Here is an 18,872-nt window from a genome sequence, read left to right as displayed (position 1 = left end):
AGGCTTGTCAGTTCATTCGCTAGTTCACTCATTCATTCACTCATTAGTACTCTCATTCCACGCCTCCTGCCTCCACCGAAGCTTCTTGCCTGCGCTGCTGCTCCCCCGGGGTCTGGCCTGACCCTAAACCCGGGCTTAGCCACGCCCCCTTCCCGTCCCGCCCCCTCTCCGGGCCAATCGGGACCGGCGGCCCGGGCGGGGCCGAAGTCGGGGCGGGGCCTCGCCCTCCCACTACCCACGGCGGCGCCTGCGGCTCCGGAAACGCGCCGCTGGGCTGCTAGGCTCAGCAGTGCGCTAGCTGCTCCGTGGCGCTTCCTGCCACGCGAGGCCTGGGCCTCGCCAGCGCTGCTCCGTCAAGGGCCGCGCGTCGGCCGCCGCCAGGCTAGGGTGAGCGTGCGGGCCTTAAGAGGATGTGCGCGGGGCCCGGGAGGGTGCGCGAGGCCAGGATGAGCGTGCGGGCCGCAAGAGGATGTGCTGGGGACCGCGGATGAATGTGCGGGGCCCGGGTGATCGTTTGGGCCCCGGGAGGATGTGCAGGGGGCGGCCCAGGAGAGTGTGCAGAACTGGGGTGAGTGTTCCAGAAAGTGTGCGGGGGCGGGGGGGGGGGGCAGAAGGCGGCCAAGCCTTGTTGGGGAGGAGCGTTTGTGTTGCCTCGGGAAGCTGCTCTGCCCTGGGGCCAGCTGGAGAGGGGCATGGGTCCGAGATGGTGGGTATGAGGAGGCTGAAGGCCTTCCCGCGGCGGGCAGGGGGCGATGGTTAGGGGCGGGAATCGCTGGACGTGCCGAGGCCTACGCTGCTTTGGGGGTGACACTAGGGGATGGGAACCGGCCACTATGAAAAGAGGGAGATCTCCCGCCCCAAGCGCGGAGAAGGCCGACTGGAAGAGGGCGTTGTGTGGGGGAGTGTGTGTTAAAGGGCTTTTCCCCCTATCTGGGGGAGAGGTTGAACAGCAGCCAGAGACGCTGTACTGGGGACAGTTCCTGCTGTACTGGGGACGGTTCCTGCAGGCGGAGTCCCTCTTTTCCTTTTAGGAAGGGGTCGAGCCTCCGCTTGGCAGGGAGGGTGAGGGGGTAGCCTACAGCCCAAGGGCTGTGAGGGAGGGGGAGGGGCAGCCCTTGCTGGGTGAAAACGAGCCCAAGGCCCTGGATCTGAAAAGAGGTTTTTCTGTCGCCCTTCTCGGGCTACATCTCAGTCTCCAGTGCCCACCACCAAACTCCTTTGCTGCCTGATGCTGGGAGGGATTGGGGGTAGGAGGAAAAGGGGACGACAGAGGATGAGATGGCTGGATGGCCTCACCGACTCGATGGACATGAGTTTGAGTGAACTCCGGGAGTTAGTGATGGACAGGGAGGCCTCGTGCTGCGATTCATGGGGGTCGCAAAGAGTCGGGCACGACTGAGCGACTGAACTGAATTGAACTGAACTAGTCTATATTTGGTTGATTAATTACATGTCTTTTTCCATCCTCCCTCACAACACAGTCGCCTGCGGCAGAAAGCCCATGGTCCCTTTCACCACCACCACCACCACCGCCTCCCACCCCCGCCACTGGCCCTGTTCCCAGAGGTCCCACCCTGTTCCAATTGACACCCTCCAGCCAGCGTTGGCCCAACCCGGGGCCATCAGCCCCCTCTAGGCTCCTTGGTCAGTGAAATATTTCCTCTTCAACCTCAGACTTGACATTTTTCTTTTACCAAAGGATTTCAGATGGGCTTGCTAGAACAGCACTCCCTCTAGGTGCTAATGCTGCCTCATCCCATCCCCCATCCTCCCTCCCCAACTGGGCCTTTAAGTCGAAGCAGCTTGCACAGTACCTGGCGCAGTCCAATACATTCTCTCAAAATGTCTTAGGATCTGCATTTAGAATTCTATTGAACACTGATTTTCAGCCTTCTTTGGGTGAGAGACCCCTTAGCAAATCACTGCTGCTGCTGCTGCTGCTGCTAAGTCACTTCAGCCGTGTCCAACTCTGTGGGACCCCATAGATGGCAGCCCACCAGGCTCCACTGTCCCTGGGATTCTCCAGGCAGGAACACTGGAGTGGGTTGCCATTTCCTTCTCCAGTGCATGAAAGTGAAAAGTGAAAGCGAAGTCACTCAGTCGTGTCTGACTCTTAGCGACTCCATGGACTGCAGCCTACCAGGCTCCTCCATCCATGGGATTTTCCAGGCAGGAGTACTGGAGTGGGGTGCCATTGCCTTCTCCTAGAAAATCACTAGAAAGTGTGAATTCCCTGCCCAGAAATCTGACAGTCAGCAGAGAGTGGCATCCCATTCAAGAGGCTCATGGGCCAGAAACCTGTCTGCTGAGTGCTGGAGGTGAGGAAGCCTCCAGATTCTAGATGGGCTCAATGTTAACAAGGCACAAGTCTGCATCCCAGTCTCCTGAGTGCTGGTTGAAAATGCAGATTTCTCGTCCCCACCTACACCTGCTACTCTGCCCCTTGAGTCATTAGCACACCCCAAGCCAAGGGTCTAACGCACCCATCTAGCTCTGGCCCTAATTTGCTTGGGCTCCACAACTGGCCCAGGGCCCCTTGGTATTTGCACAGCATCCCCCATCCCCATTTAGAATCATTCATATCCAGGACAGTGTAACTTAAATGAAGCTATACTTACAATTTATTTTCATTTTCAGTAAGATAGCATGCATTTTCTTGGGGAAATGGGAACATAAACCTTCCCTCAATTAAGTACAACAAGCACTACAAAATCCCCTTCTGGTCCACCTTCTAGCTTTTTATAGAAGGCAAAGAAAATGGAAACGTAAATAGAGAGGGGCAGGTGCCCAGGCAGAGTAAGAGAGGAAAACTGGGGAAGACAGAGACAGATGCCTCCCACCCACGCACACAGAAAAAGGCACACACAGACACAAACATCCCGAGAGAAACAGACTTTCCTGGTGAGACACCCTCTCTGTTGGCCCTTTAGGATTCACTTCTAGTAGCAGTGCATGTGCACAGTACAAGGTGAGCCCAAATGGGCGTTGTAGCCACAGCCTGGCCCGACAGGTTGAGAGCTCAGGCCCTTGGCATCCCAGAATTGCCGGACTTGGGTGGATTGGTGTCTCAACAGTGTATTCAGTCTCACAGCCTGTCCTTTGAACACTTGTGACCCAAAAAGACACGTTCCAAGAAGGTGTGCCCAAGTTCTGTCTTCCCAAATTATTTTAGTCCAACAGGTAGGACTTTACCTGCCTGAGTAATCGCTCAGAATTTTTCTGAGACATGATGCCATCTCTGTATGTCTCTTTTGGGTAAGTCTGGATGTTTATAGACCAGGTCTGCTGGCCTTAAAGCTGGCCATGCTGTTAGAAGACCCCATGGGGATGCAAGGTGGTGAGAAGTATTATTTTGGTTCTGGAAGCCAGTGCTGTTGGGCGATCTTTGTCCAGATATAGTTCTATTGATCTGAGAGCACAACTCAAGGGAGAACAGACATCCAGCAAGGAGAATTGGGAATCCAGGTGATAAATAGGATGATTTAGGGTTAGGGTTAGGGTTAGTGATGGGAGAGGGAGCTGAAGGCACCTATCTGAATTAGATGATAGAAAGTGCAGTCTCTCATGTGATCTATAAATATTCCCTCTAGGGCATTTTTGCTGTGGCCCACAACTGAATTGAACACTGTGAGCCACCTGTTATCTTTTAGGGTATGGGGACATTCTGCTTCAGTCCTTATCTAGATGTTCCAAGGAGATCAGGTGCTTCTGGCACCTCTTTGAAGTTTCTGGAAGCTGCCAGTTCTAGTTTGCGTGGCTTTGCTCCCTCTCCCCTGCACCCATTGCCCAGAGAAGGCTGGCACCTGCTGAGGAGGCACCCTGGCTACTTGTGCCATGAAATCAGTCTACTGCTGATCTCTTAGGCTCAGAAGTGACCTTTCCTAGTAACCAGACACCCTCAGTAGGGGTCCCGAGCTCCAAAGTGACCAGAAGACACTAAAGTATTCCCTGCTTTTGTGACAAATGTTGGCTTTTGGCTCCATTAAATTCAGCTGTTAATTTCTGTTCTTTCAAATCAGGGTGAAATGATTGTTTTGGTTTTCAGTATTTCTGATTGGATACAGAAAATTGGATTTAAATAAGTTGGTTAAAATTTACATTGCCGTCTAAAGCACATATCAGGAACCTTTATTCACTGACATGAACTCTCAGTTTTTAGGAAGCATGATGTTTCAGAAATGTGTCTGTGAAGCAGCTGCAGAGTCTGTGGCACTTGGCTAGCTCCAGGGTAGAATCCGCAGTCAACCTGATAGAGTCTTTATTCTCTGGGAGCATGGAGTTGTTAGACTACACTAAAGATCTTGCTTAAAGAAGAAAGATAATATTGTTTATATTAAAAGGCCAAGATTTGTTTTCCCAAAGTCTTTCTACCAACTTCTCTTTCCTGGTTGGGCAAAGGAGTGCACTTATAAGATTTGGGTATGCTTGTCCATGGTGAGTGAAAGTGCCTCATGTTCAAGGTCAGGATCTCCCTGTGTATCCATTGAGTACATGACAATGGTTTTCATATTGTGCCTGGAATCGATTTGACCTTGATTTCACAAGGTCCACCTTTGGAAGGCAGTAGACACCTGTGTCATGGAGTCCAGCTTCTTTTCCAGATTAGTTCCACCATTTTAAAGTGGAGTGGTTGGGTGACATAGCTTCTGAATTATCAGATTGTTTTCAGGATTGATGATGATTCTATTTTTAACTGCAGTGGATCATTTTTAAATGATCTTCCTTTGTGTCTCGTAAACGTTTTCCCCAATATACCTGATTCATTATGTAGAGTTTAGCTTCCTTTTATGAAAGCAGGGCTCACTTTTCCCCTCCCATTTTTATAGACACCTTTGAAATGGCCTCTGTCTGTCACGGTCTCCATGTGTCCATAGTCTCTTGTCACTGTGGGTGGTGATCTGAAGTGCAGTTGGGTTAAGTCCCCTGGGCAAGCCTGGTACAGGAAGGGCCAGTCCTGTTGCTACACTGGAGAAGATAATTAACAATTCACTTGGGGGTTGTATCTCCAGGACTTCATGCCAATTAAGTGAATACACTTTGGTAGGATCTGCTCAATTAAATGGGAACTTTTCAGGAGGACCTTTTCAATTAAGCATGGATGGCTTGGAAAAACTGTGAATGAAAGAATGATGTATGTATCTTTTGTGCATGGGACTGAAAGCAAGTCCCCTAAACCCATACATACCATTAGGCTTTGATGACACAGTAGCCTGGCCTTTGGACAAGGCCCAGTGTTAGGTATTACTTTGTGGCAGATTACTTCTCTCTCTTCTCTGGTGTGGCTCAAAATGCCTCAAATCTTGGGAGCTAGACCTTAGACAATTTAGTTCACCCCTCAGATCCGTTTCTTCCTTCTCGGTAAAATGGAGGCAGTCACTCAGTTGTGTCTGACTCTTCGCACATTTAAAGGAGAAGTATCTACGTGCTCAGCCACTTCAGTCATGTCCAATTCTTTGTGACCCCACAGACTGTAGCCCGCCAGGTCCTCTGTCCATGGGATTCTCCAGGCAAGAATACTGGAGTGGGTTGCCATGCCCTCCTCCAGGGGATCTTCCCGACCCAGGGATTGAACCTGCGTCTCATGCATTGATATGTGCATTCTTTACCAGTGCACCACTAGGGAAGCCTGTGAAGGGAGAAGCACAGTGCCAAATGCATAGTAGGTGCTCTGTTAATGAAAGTTATGTAACTCACCCCTCCCTCACAGGGTGTCACATGTCCACTGAGTGCTAAGAGCTACTGCCCCCTGAATGCTGGGGATTCGGGGTTGGCCAAGAAAGAGAAGGGCCCTATCCTGTGAGAGGTGACATTTTCCCCAGGGAGAATCAGGTAAAAACAAGCAATTTCAGAGGGTAAGTTTTAGGTAGTGAAAAGTATTGTAAGTATGTGATGGAGCTGGAGAGTGAAGACATTTGGAGGAGGTGGCACTTGAGTGAGGCCCGAATTCTTCGAAGGAGCCACTTGAGGCAGGTTCAGAGGCTCTCGGGATTATTGCCTTGGTATATTTAGGATGGGATGAAAACTGAGTGTCTGGAAGGACTGACTGAGACGTATGGGTCTGGTGGGCTCAGCCAGGGCCTTGGAGTGGGTTAAGGCCTTAGGTCTCTGGCCTGAGGGTAGTCAGGCAAGGCTTGTAACAGACCATCTTGCTCAGAAGGTGAAGGTGAGATGTTTTCCTCTTCATTCCATTTGACAACAAAACCTCAATGTCAATAAGAAGTGAATTTTTTAGAATGAACTATGTAAATAATCAATGACCGGTTCATTTTGTATTGGAAGCCAAGGTCAAACCAAATATCAAATGTATGCCAGGAAGAAGGAAGCCCTGCCTAGGGGACAGTGGGTTACAGAAGGCTTGGCTGCTGGGCACCTAGGGCTTCTCTCACACACTGGGGAGTCATTTCAAGATGGAAGTAGAGTTTCTGTGGACTTTGGAGCCAAAGGAAGCCTTCCCTCACACCTGTCATATCGCTAATAGTTTGGGGGGATGATCCCAGGAATTCACAATCCCATGGACCTGCCTCTAAGCTTTCTGGGACTGCCCACGCATTCCTGCCAGCCCTGCTCTGTTGTGGCTTGCCTGTGTGGGCACCTCAGGACATTGCCCAGCTTCAAGGACTATTCCCTCTTGTCTTCTTGGCCTTGGCCCTGTCTTCTCATATGCTGAGCATCCTTCTTACCCAAAGTCTACTGAAATCTTTTAAAATTGTTGTTCCTTTCTGGTTACTAAAGAAATGCAGCTTGGTTACTAAACATTCATGACAGAAACAGAAACCTGAAGACCTTTCTAGACCTGGACTCTACCCCAGGGTGGTGCACATTGCAGTCTCGATGTGCTCATTAGCTGTGAGTCACTCTGTTTATTCCTTTTTTTCCTTAAAATGCAAATGTATACTGTTCTTTCCCCTTCCTCTACAGTCTGTGATTTTTTAATAAACAGCTACTGTCTGTCTATAATCTTCTTTGATGGAGGATTCAAATTTTTGTAATCTGCTGTGTATCATGCTGTATTGGCCACCTGTTGATTTTTTTTTCCTTTTCATTTACTTATTTATCTTTTGTCCTATGTTTTTTTTCTTGTCCCTTACAACCTACTGATTTTATGCTTGAGCTCTCCAGTTTTCTTCCTGCTCTGAGTTCTAGGATTCTTCAGGAAGGTCTCCCTCTTGTTTTTATGACATTGGGATTACTGACACTCTTCATGTTGGTTATACTGTATTGTTTTCCATCCTTTTACTTTTAACCTATCTCTCTCTTTACATTTAAAGTCTTTAACTTTAAAATTTCTTGTAGACGTCAAGCACATACTTGAGTTTCTTTTTTAAAAAAATACAATCTGATAGTCTCTACAAATTAATTGGTGTGTGTTTAGTCCATTTATATTTAACTTAACTATCCATATGGTTGTGTTTACATTTGCCTCTTGCTGTTTGTTTCTGCTTGCCCTAACTGTTCTTTTTCATCTGTTTTTTTAACCTACTTTTGGATTATTTTTTTAGAATTGTATTTTATCTCCACTACTGCCATGTATCAGAGGCTTGGAGGGCTTCCTAAAGCACAGTCTTACATTTTATTTCTATATATCTTATAAACCCCAATTGTTGGTTTTGTTTAGTTGCTAAGTTGTGTCCAACTCTTTTGCAACCCCATAGATTGTAGCCTGCCAGGCTCCTCTGTCCATAGGATTTCCCAGGCAAGAATACTGGGGTGGATTGCCATTTCCTTCTCCAGGGGAATCCTCCCAACCCAGGGATCCTCCCAACCCAAGGATTGAACCTGCGTCTCCTGCTTTAGCAGGTGGATCGTTTACGACTGAGCCACCAGGGAAGCCCTATAAACTCCATACTACCTTACTATTTTTTTCTCTAAATGTTCAGCTTTCTCTTAAAGATGTAAAAGTGTTCTATATTTCAGCACATATTTACGTTCCTGGTGTTCTTCATTCCTTTGTGATCCAAGTTTCCATCTGGTACCATTTCCTTCACCTGAAGAATTTTCTTAAATACGTCTTGTGTGGATCTGCTGGTGACAGATTCTTTCAGCTTTTCTTTGTCTAAAAAAGCTTGTTTTTTGCCTTCATTTTTGAAGGATACTTTCCCTAAATATCAAATTCTTGGTTGACATGTTTTTTTTTTTCCCTTTAGCACTTTAAAAATGTCATGAAGTTGTTTTCTGGCTTGCACATTTTCTGATAAGAAGTCAGCAGTTATTATCTTTGCTCCTTTGTATACAACATCTTTTATTCTCTGGCTACTTTAAGATTTTTTCTTTATCACTAGTTTTCAGCGATATGATTATGATGTGTCTTAGTGTACAAGTGTGGGGTTTTTTTCTGGTTTTGTTTTTTGTGTGTTTGTTTAGTCTTGCTAGGGGGTGATTGGGCTTCTTGGATATAGGTTTTATCCAATTTAGAAAATAATAAATTTTAACCATTATTTCTTCAATTATACTTTTATCCGCCCCTGCTTTTCCTCATCTTCTCAGATTCCAATTATATGTGTGTTAGACCACTTTTTGTTATCTCCAAGTCAATGAAACACTGTTAAATATTTTTTTCTTTCTGATCTTCATTTGGGATAATTTTTATTGCTAGGTCTTCAGATTTCCTAATCCTTTGGGGCAGGGGGAGAAGGCTGCATCTAATCTGCTGTTAAGCACATCCAGTGAAATTTTCATTTTAAATGTTACAATTTTCACCTCAGTAAGTCCCATTCAGTTTTTGTTTTTATCATCCATTTCTTTCATTATGTTCCTGTTTTTCTTTAAATAGTTATACATTGTTAAACTAGCTGTTATCCTTGTCTGTCAGCGATCATTTCTGGGTGTTTCTATTTTCCTTTCCATGAGTCACATTTTTTCCCTGCTTCTTGGCATTTACTTAATTATTTATTGGATGTTGAACATTGTAGAGATTATGTTGTTGAATGTCTGGATTTTGTTGTTTCACTGTGAAAAGAGTTAGACTTTGTTTTTGGAGGTAGTTGCTTATGGAATAGTTTCATCCCTTCAAGCCCTATTTTTATGTTTTTCTAGAGCAGATCCAGGGTCACTCTGGCTCCAGGGATAAATCAGTCCTGCTACTAAAGCATGGCCTCTCTGATTCTCTACTGAATACCCCAGATGATCACTAAGAACTATACTCTGGTTGGTTGGACCCTGAATATCTCCCTACCTTTGTGTGTCTTAGGAATTATTCAACTTACAACTTCCTGGTCATTGTTTTCCTAGTCTTTGTGAGTTTTATTGTATGCATGCATGGCTTAGTGGTCAGGAAAGACTCAAGGGGAATCTTGTGCAGATTTTTTTGAGCTCTTTTTTCTGCATAGCTCCCTCGTTTCTGGAACTCTGCTTTGCCTTAGCTTCCCTGAATTCTGGTCTGTGTTGGTAATAAAGCCACCAAGCTCTGTTTGGTCCCCCTTTCCCTGTAATCTAAATCTGGAAATTGCCTCCGGAAGGTATCTAGGACACTGATAAAGCTTATATTATTTGTTTCTCTTCTCTCAAGGATCATCATCCTGTGCTGTCTGCTGTCCAATACTTAAACTGTTGATTCACATCTATTTTGTCCAGTTTTGTATTTATTTATAAGACATTAAATCTGTTCCTTGTTATTCCATCATGGCCAAAAGTGGAAGTCTCTGTCCATCCCTTTTAATATAACATCTAATTTTATGAAAAACTATTTCTGGAGTACCTGGGTTCTGTAATCCTTGAGCTAGTGTAAAAATGCTTTCTCTTCATTTAACTATGAACCAAATTGACTTGATAGCAGAACAGAAACTGGGTTCCTGTTTCTGTGAACTCACTGAAGTGGGCAGTCTGTGATGCAGACACACCTGTGGTGGGATCTGAAAGAAAAAGGCAACTTGCACATGTGGTTCAGATCTTTTATTTAGCAACTTAGTCTTTGAAGATATTTTTTTTTTGAGGTGTCTTTTTCCAGCTATTGTTCAACTTTTCATTTTGTCAAATATATCACAGAAATGTTCTTCTCTGCAAGCTGTCACCTGATGAATTGTTTCGGTGTGGTGGAGTATGGACTTTTGAGGGCCTTACTGCTAGTCAGGAAGCCCTTGCTCCTGTTCCCTTCCCTTTAGTAGCCCATTCTGTTTCTTTGTTGCCCCTACAAAGTTGAAAAAGATCTCTCACTTCCCAGTTATTTGTTCTGATGTTCTTTTGGGGAACACTGCCTTCCTGTGCAGTGTGAGCATGAAACTCTCCAAGGCCTACTGCTAGGAGGCCTATGGCCGACCTGTCTCTGAGAGCCAATATTCCTGCCACTGGCTTTCAGTCTGAGTTTGTCTTCTCTCTGTGCCTGGGCTAACATTCATTTGTCTTGTCTGGATTCTCTCTGGGCTGCCTGTATCAGTTCTCTGCCAGCCCAGTTTCCCCACTATTTGGGATATGTTTTCTTAGTATGTCCATGTTCTAGTTTGTCAGTCAACCTCTGTGCAAGAGAAGACTCAAGATTTAAAACAAGTGAAAAGGAAATCACCAGTCTCATCCCACGGGACCCAGAGGCAGGGCTGCTGTCACTCGTGGCTCTTTCCACTTTCATTAGCTCCCCCTGATACCCAGGGTCTGGCCCTTACCCAAGAAGTCAAGTCCTGCCCAAGTCCTTACCATTCCTGGGAAACCAAGTCCTGGCAATGCCCCCTTGGAGTGCTTGAGGCTCAGATGAGCTGTGCTTCCCTCAGCCTAGCTTGGGAATCTGTCCCTGCTTCCTGATTCTAGTATTGGTCTCTGCTTCTTTCCCCAGCATAACACACAACTGGGCCTGAACCCCAGCTGCTATCTTTCCTCCCTCTTTCTGCTTCTCTCCCCAGAGTCTGCCAAGGAATTGATACCTGCTGGGTTTGTAATTTCCATCATCCCAGTTGGGGAGCTGAGTTTCAGTACCCGAAAGTGATTGAGCTAACGTCCCTTGGGAAGACAATGGGAGCCAGGGCCACAGCCCAGGTCTCCTGGCACATGGTCAGGTTCTCTTTCTAGGACTTCTTGAGGCTTATACTTAGATTTCCATGTTCGCATGTATACTCACTCTAGACTCTCACCTCTCATCCCTGGGGTTACTGACATTGCCCTTGCCTCATTCTAGAATGGATGGAAAGACAGATTGTTCCTGGGAATTCTTTCAGGATTCAGTGACGTTTGGTAATGTGGCACAATACCTCATCAAACGGAGTGATTGAAGCTGGACCCTGAGCAGAGGACCTCAGCATATTGAAGAAACGTGATATCTGTGGGTAAGGATGACCCCAGCCCTTCCACAAGATTTGCCACCAGCTTCGTGGTCCTACGGAGCTGGGAGTGGGATAAGGGGACACCTGACAGTCTAGTCCCACACAGGCCCAACTTCCAGCTTATGCTCCCTGGGAATAGGCTGTAAGGAAATACAGAGGGTCTGCTACACACAACCTGTCAAAGTAGCGGGTATCCCTCCCAACTCATAACGGCTTATAAAGAAGTTAGAACAAACTGGCCACCATAATGAAATACTTTTTTAACCCACAAATTATGTAAATTGTATGGGAACTTTATTGTAGTTTACTGTTGTTTTTTTTTAATTTTATTTTATTTTTAAACTTTACATAATTGTATTAGTTTTGCCAAATATCATAATGAATCCACCACAGGTATATATGTGTTGAGAGAGGCTGACATGGCAAGCTCCTTAGCACCACAAGGGGCTGCATGTGTGAGGTGGGGAGGCTTCTTAGGAGGAGAGACTGCCAGGGATCAGCTTTGATAGTTATGGAAGGACCCCAAGTTCAGTGTGCAGACCTTAAAGAGAGTGGACAGGGGAAAGGGAGGATCCACCCCCCAGGAAGACGACCTGGTGCTCTATGTGGATAGACCCAGAGCTTGCTTCATCCAGCCCCTGGAAGGAGCTGACCATTGGGAAAGGCATTTGATATTAATGGATGACTTGCCTAAGGGAACAGCCACTCCAGCCTTTGAGGATTGAAAGCTTCCCCTTCAAAGGCCCCAACCTGATATCATCTCTGGCTGCTGCTACTGCCTGTTTCTTTTTCCATGAGAAGGAGTTCCTGTTTTGACCCTCACCTTGGTCTCTCACCTGGAGCAAGTCAGAGCCATCCCCTAACGTGGATTGAGCTAAACATTCAGGTGAGTAAAAAAATTGAAGAAATGTCAGGGCATCATGGGGGAGGCCCAGCTGAAGCTTTGGGGAGGAAGCCACATGTTTGGGGTGTGGCTTGATCCTCAGTCACCTTGAGAGGGAGCTTCCAGCAACCAGGCCCTTATGCCCTTTCTGTCTACTGTCCTTATTTCTGGTTGGTGACCTCCTGCCAACTGGTCAGCAGCTGTCTCTGGAGCAAAGTGATTGTTGACACTCACTCGTTTTGCTGTGATTATTCCTTCCTCCTCTTGAGACTGCAGTGTCTTATGGTTTTCATTTCAGAAAGCATCTGGGCAACCCAACAGCCAATGATGGATGAAAATGCACAGTCACAGGAGATGGCTTCCACAAGCTCCCCGAGGGCCAGTGAGCCCAGCCCTGAGGTCAAACAGAATGGGGACTCGGGGGGGAAGGGAGGAAGCCCCCAGAATTTGCCTGTAGAGCATCACTTTGCATGTAAAGAGTGTGGGGATACCTTTCGGCTTAAGGTCCTCCTGGTGCAGCACCAGCGAATTCACAGTGAGAAGAAGGGCTGGGAGTGCAGCGATTGCGGGCAGGTCTTTCATGGGGTGACTGAGTTAAATGAGCACAGGAAGAGCCATGTGGCTGCAGAGCCCCAGCCGGGCCCTAGCTGGGTTCTCGACGGGGCCGTGGAGAATAGGGAGCAAATGGAAAAGGAGGCAAAACCCTTCGAGTGTGAAGAATGCGGGAAAAGGTTCAAGAAGAATGCGGGCCTCAGTCAGCATCTGCGCGTCCACAGCCGAGAGAAGCCCTTTGACTGTGAGGAATGCGGCCGCTCCTTCAAGGTAAATACCCACCTCTTCCGCCATCAGAAGCTGCACACTTCAGAGAAGCCCTTCGCCTGTAAGACATGTAGCAGGGATTTCCTGGATCGCCAGGAACTTCTCAAGCACCAGCGGATACACACCGGCCACCTGCCCTTCGACTGCGACGACTGCGGCAAGTCCTTCCGAGGAGTCAATGGCCTGGCCGAGCACCAGCGCATCCACAGCGGAGCAAAGCCCTACGGTTGCCCCCACTGTGGCAAGCTCTTCCGGAGGAGCTCGGAGCTCACCAAGCATCGGCGGATCCACACTGGCGAGAAGCCGTACGAGTGTGGCCAGTGCGGCAAAGCCTTCAGGCAGAGCTCCAGCCTCCTAGAGCACCAGCGCATCCACACTGGGGAGCGGCCTTACGCCTGTGGCGACTGTGGCAAGGCCTTCCGGGGGCCTTCTGACCTGATCAAACACCGGCGCATCCATAGCGGACTGAAACCCTATGAATGCGACAAATGCGGGAAGGCCTTCCGCCGGAGCTCCGGCCTGAGTCGCCATCGGAGGACCCACAGTGGAACAAGACGCTGTGAGTGCAGCGAGTGTGGCCGCGTGTTCAAGAGGCGGTCGGCACTGCAGAAGCATCAGCCAACCCACCACGAGTAGGCGAGGCTCACAGCCCCACAGCTGGCAGCGGATTCCCGCTGGGGCCAGGTCCCTAGAGGGGGAGGGCAGAGTCAAAGGAGATGAACAGTTTTGTAATGCTTATATATTTTCTCTTCAGAAAGGTTGAAATCAATTTATACTACCACCAGCAATTTATAAAGTGTCTATGTTTCCCATTTTGCCTATCGAGAGTAGCTTTTACCATTTTGATTGATTTTGGCTGGTTCAACTGGCCTCGAGTACCTTCAAGGTATTTAAACCCACAGGTCTTGAATCGGAGAATGAGAGAAGAGAAATCTGGATGTGGGAAGTGGAGCTGGATGGAGATGCTTGTTTTCCTCCAAGCTCCCCCTTCAGGGAAAGGGAGACCCAGAGCTATTCAATGACAGCATCTGTAGATTGTGAATCCCAACTTTCCCTAACAGAGCAATCACCCCAAAGTTTTTGGCCTACTTGAATTTATAAATTTTTAGGGTTGTAAATAGAATAATCAAATGTCTTATAATATTTAATTTATTAATTTAGTTATGCATACCTATTATAAATCACATGTTATATATAATATATTAATTTAGAAAGTATTCCTTTTTTGCCTGACTCTGCTCCATGAGATCATTTTATTCTAATTCTTCCTATGCATTTCTAACCACACTATCTTCACCAACCTCAGAGCCCCTTTGGAGTCATTATTTTCAAAGCCCATCCAGTGGCTTCCATCTGTATGAGCTGTGTGCCACGTAGCACTGTGACAATCCCTGCACAAGGCTCTCACTAGAAATCACCTCCCACAAGCCATAAGTACCTGTTCACGTAACATTAGAATGATGGTTGTCCTTTTTTAATTTGTCCTATAGTTCTACAATGCACCCACTTAAGGTGTTCCTTTTTAAATGAACTTTAAAAGGCTTTTTTAAAGCATTAAAAACTTGTCATTGTGAGCTCATACTCTTAAGAAGAAGTACTGAATCTGAGTTACATTTCTTTTGTATCCTTTTTTCTTAAACCAATTCAACCTGGTGACTTCCATGCATATCCAAAACTAGCATCGACTGGAGTTTATTTCAGGCTAATGGGTCTCATCCTCAAGCAGGACTATTAAAATCAAGTATTTGAGAGAAGATCAACATGATAACAATGACATCCCAAGGACTTAAGCATAAGGTGATGCCTCCTTTTGAGGAACAATAGCCTCTCCTGATATGGGGCCTAGATGGTACTTCTCCAATCCTCCATTTCCACCTCTATAAAACGAGGATGATCACAGGACTACCTCTTAAGGTTATCGCAAGGACCGAGATGCCTCACCTGGCACAGAGGTACACACTCAGTGAAGTCATCTGCCATCACCTCCATGGTTATTGCTGTTGTTCTGTGACTCACTGGTATCTGAACTGGGGATAGACCCAGGGCTCCTGACTCCTAGTCTCATCTTCTTTCTCTCACATGATGGCTTAAAATACTGTTTCCGTTTGCTCGCATGCAGATCGTATGTGCATCTCCTTTGACCAGTTATCAAGTTATCTTTGAATATATTGACATTATACAGCAGTTCTTTCTATATCAATTGTGATGATTTCTTTGCCAGTTTTATTGCTTTGCTCTTTGTAGCAGTTTTATTACATTTTTGTTTTGCAAGCTTTTGATTTTTACATATCCAAGCGTTCATTGTTGTCAGTTAAATCGTAACTTCCATTGCTTCAGTAGTTAGAGATGATAATATTCTCTTCTAGATATTGAATTACAAATGAAAAGTTGAAAGTCCTGCCCCACCAGAAGGTGGATGTCCAGGTGGGCAGGCTGGATGGAAATGGGCCAGAGATGCAGGCTCACTCCTCATCCAAGATGAAGACTCTGCACATATGTGGGCAGTACTTGACTATCCAACCTGGCCACCCAGGCACTCAAGAGGAATTTCCATCTTGGATTGGCCAGAACACTCTTGACTGTTCCTCAGCATAGCCCTGGCCTCAGCAGTGGGGCGGGACCTCACTTATGGGTCAGGATCAATGGGACGGTCCAAACTTGGTCTTGGCAGCAGCTGGCCAAACTTCCAGCTCCTGGGAGCCTTGGCCATGGCTCGGCGTGGATTCAGTGCCTGAGCAGCAGATCCACCCAACAGACATCTCAAACACGAAGACTCAACCGACTGATGGCTGTCACGTGGATGGTATCCTCTTCCTAGAGAGTGATTCTGGAACTAGAAAGAGGTCAGCAGTTTGGTGGCTTCCACTTTTGATGACTAGGAGGAAATTCACCTGTCTGTTCTGATGTCACCTCCTGCGTCCACATCTGTGAGGGGGTGACAGAACAAAGGCTTGGAGACAACCCTGCCCCTCTGATGGCTACACCAGGCCCGGGCTGTGACTTGCCACAGCCTTGCCCAAGAGGGGCAGTTAAAACAAGGGTTCAGAGGGCAATGATGCCCTTCTGACGACAGCCCATGTGGCATAGAAATAGAAATTGGTCATCCTGGAACTGGGCTCTCACTTTCAGCAGCCTCCCCCAGGAGGAACAGCAGCAAGGGCTAGCCAAGAACCTGGCCCCTGTAGCGTGACTTCTCAGCAGCTGTGCCTGGGGTAGAGGGGGAGCTTGAGAGCCTGCCAAGGAAGGGCACTCTTCTGACAGGCCCACCGGGGCTGGGAAGCAGGGTCCCACAGTGACCCTTGTGACCTTAGCCAGAGGTACTCTGGAATGGCTCCCCCAGGTCACACCAGTGGCTCTCTGCAACATCTCCATCCTGACCCCCGGGGCTGGAGAAAAGCTGACAGCTCTTGTTACATAGCGATTCTTTCTGCTAGGGGGCCTCAGTTCTTGCAGTAGGTGTAAATCTATGTCTGAAATCACTACTTCCTGTCTCATCAGTTTTCTCTTTTCAAGCTATTAATGACGTATTTGCTGCAACTGTCATTTGGTAACGAATGTTGGCATCCATAGGGGCAAGTCTGGCATTGCAACCTGAAAGTAGCCTGCCATGTCTTGCCTGGGTTTTAGGAAGGATCTAGATGCAGTATTAACTCAGAACTTAGTATCGTCGACACCACTCCACTTGTCCCCAGCCAGGACCTGGCACCTTGGCACCTTGGCACCTTGTCATGCCCTCCTTTCCTTTGTTCCATTCTCAGTTCTATGATTTTCTCTTGAACAGACCGTCCGCCGGAGTGAACACATCTTTTCTGTCACTGTGTTTGCGGGTGAAGTCCATGCTCTCTCTGTGGCTTTAACGTGTGTCCTGTAGTCGCACCAAGTTCAGTGTTTGCCTCGGGTCCCTGGGGGAGGGGGTGGATTTCCTTGGACTCTCTAGGTCTACTGCTACATCAGATGCAAAATGTGATCAGACTTGCTGTCGTGTGTGCTTGTCTATGCATTTATGTATCTACCTCATTTCATTTTTCTTTCTAATCACATGTATTCCTTTTGCAAGGCAAATGGAGAGCAGGTTGATTATGTAGAATGCCAGCTGTCCTTCAAAATGGGTCCTTTTCTTATATTCTGAAAAAAAAAAACCTTCCATCACTTTTATTAAAGTTTTGAATACTTGCTGAAATTTTCAGAAGAAAGTAACTGTTTACCACTTCTGCTGCTTAATAAGATGAACTGTGTGGATTAGTTGTGTCATACCCACTCTCCAGTTTCCAAAATGAGCCCCACTCTGTCCTGGTGGGCATCTCTGTCATGTGGGGTTGCATTCCACATTCCCGGGGCTGTGCCCTGTTGTCTGTTATGTGACCTCCACCCAGTCAAGGTCATGTTCATTCAACCAGAACTGAACACTTGACTCACAGGCAGTAATTGGTCGACAGAGCTGGAGACATGGACCAGATCTTTAGGGTTCTCTGTGAAGTATAAATAAGAAAACAGAGAAGTTTCTAGTTTGTGCTGGAAGGAAGAGGGAGCCACCTGGGATTTAGGGGAGTTGCCCTGATGGGCAGCACCAACTTGAAGATCTATGGACTCCTCCTGGGCACCCTCAGAGAGGCCTTGACCCCAGCACTGCAAGGGAGCCTGGCAGTTCCCTTCTGGGATCTCTGGCGACTGCCCTGGTCCACTTGTGTCCCTGCCGTAGACCCCCTTGACCTGAGCCAGCTTGAGTAGGCCTCTGCTTTTTACAGTCTGTCAAGAGCAATTGCATTTCCCCATTTGTCCACTTCCTGAGAAGAATCACATGGTTGGCTTTCCTCATGTCCTACCCAGGCCTTGTCCCCAGACCAAGCCCCACCTGACTGTTCTAAACACCTCTTTTCAATGTGGTATTCTGTTTGCTAACATGGATACAAATCTATGCCTCCCAGTCTCAGTGAGTTTGACCAATGATTTTTCTGTCTGGGCATTGTTCTTTCCTGACCCCATGTTTACCCCAGGAAATGAGTTAAGTCACTGCTCACCCTATTCTTGATTTTGGAAGTGTCTAGTTACTTCCAGCTACTTTCCAATTGTCATATTGGGAAACTGATAACTTCTGGATAACTAATATACTTACAATGTGTAGTTCTCATTGCATCTGTTCGGGTGGTTATTTTCTAAAGTAGAAATGGTCTCTTTAAACAAACATGGCGTTCAGTGTTACTTGCAGATCTGAGAACCGTTATGCCCTGCCCCAGTTCATGTTTTGGTTGTTGGCTCTTTTTTCTCATTCTTCCCCAGTCTCCTTAACTTGTCTGTTTTACAGCAGTTACTATAATCAGCCTTGCACTAGCGCTTTGCTCTCCCCGCCCTCCCCAACCCGTTAGATTGTGAGCTCTTAGAAGACAGGGGTGGCCCTTCTTGTCTGATTCCCCTTCCAGATCTAGCACAGTGCCTTGCATTGAGTAGATTTCAATAAATATATGTTAAATGGCATTGGTTGTCCTTGACTTATTTCGTCAAAGCTTGGTTTATCAGTTCTTCCATTTTTTCTCCACATCCTGGACTTCCAGCCCCTGTCTTGCCTCGCCCCATGCCCTGCAACTGCCTGCTGGATGCCTAGAGGAGAAGCGGGGTTCCCTGGAGACAGAGAGTTGGTCTTCCTGGAAGTTCGAGCTGTCCCTTGGCAGAAGGGGCCTGTCATTCAGCCAGGTGCCTCCCTTCACCATAGCTGAGGTTCTCCCCTGGGTCTAAATTCCAGGTGGAAGTGGAAGACCAGCTTTCCCCTTAGCTTCTCCAGCTAGGAATCAGAAGTGGGGTGACAGAAGGGGCTTCTGAGACTTAAGAATTGTCCAGCCTCTGTGGGCTGCATAGGAGCAGGAGCAGGGAGGTCAGTCTTCTTGGTGGTCAGTGGCTGGCCCCGTCTGTAGTGTCTGTTGCCTCAGAAAAGG

The 18,872-nt window shown here is 47.2% G+C and overlaps 1 protein-coding gene across 14 annotated transcripts; it reads left to right on the top strand.

Moving 5' to 3' along the window:
• Positions 1–209: 209 nt before the first annotated feature.
• Positions 210–18,417, top strand: ZNF275 (zinc finger protein 275). Of its 14 annotated transcripts, none has more exons than XR_015159069.1 (5): positions 231–387; positions 11,139–11,246; positions 12,045–12,129; positions 12,425–12,525; positions 15,312–18,417. XR_015159069.1 is itself a non-coding variant. In XM_086388127.1 (4 exons), the coding sequence occupies exon 4, from the start codon at positions 12,451–12,453 to the stop codon at positions 13,579–13,581; it is 1,131 nt and encodes a 376-aa protein (XP_086244253.1). In that variant the 5' UTR covers positions 210–568; positions 11,139–11,246; positions 12,045–12,129; positions 12,425–12,450; the 3' UTR covers positions 13,582–18,417. The 14 variants fall into 14 exon arrangements, 7 of the variants coding, with proteins under 7 accessions (XP_086244253.1, XP_086244251.1, XP_086244256.1 ...); XR_015159068.1 differs by having other exon boundaries at positions 243–387; positions 11,099–11,246; positions 15,312–17,084; XR_015159067.1 differs by having other exon boundaries at positions 258–568; positions 11,099–11,246.
• The last annotated feature ends 455 nt before the right edge of the window (positions 18,418–18,872 follow it).

This window comes from Bos grunniens, chromosome X (assembly GCF_055505025.1).
Source record: "Bos grunniens cultivar Pamir isolate PY7600 chromosome X, Bosgru_T2T1.0, whole genome shotgun sequence".
Classification (NCBI taxonomy): Eukaryota; Metazoa; Chordata; class Mammalia; order Artiodactyla; family Bovidae; genus Bos; species Bos grunniens.
The sequence above is the reverse complement of the archived record's forward strand: the minus strand, read 5'-3'. Positions and strand labels throughout refer to the sequence as shown.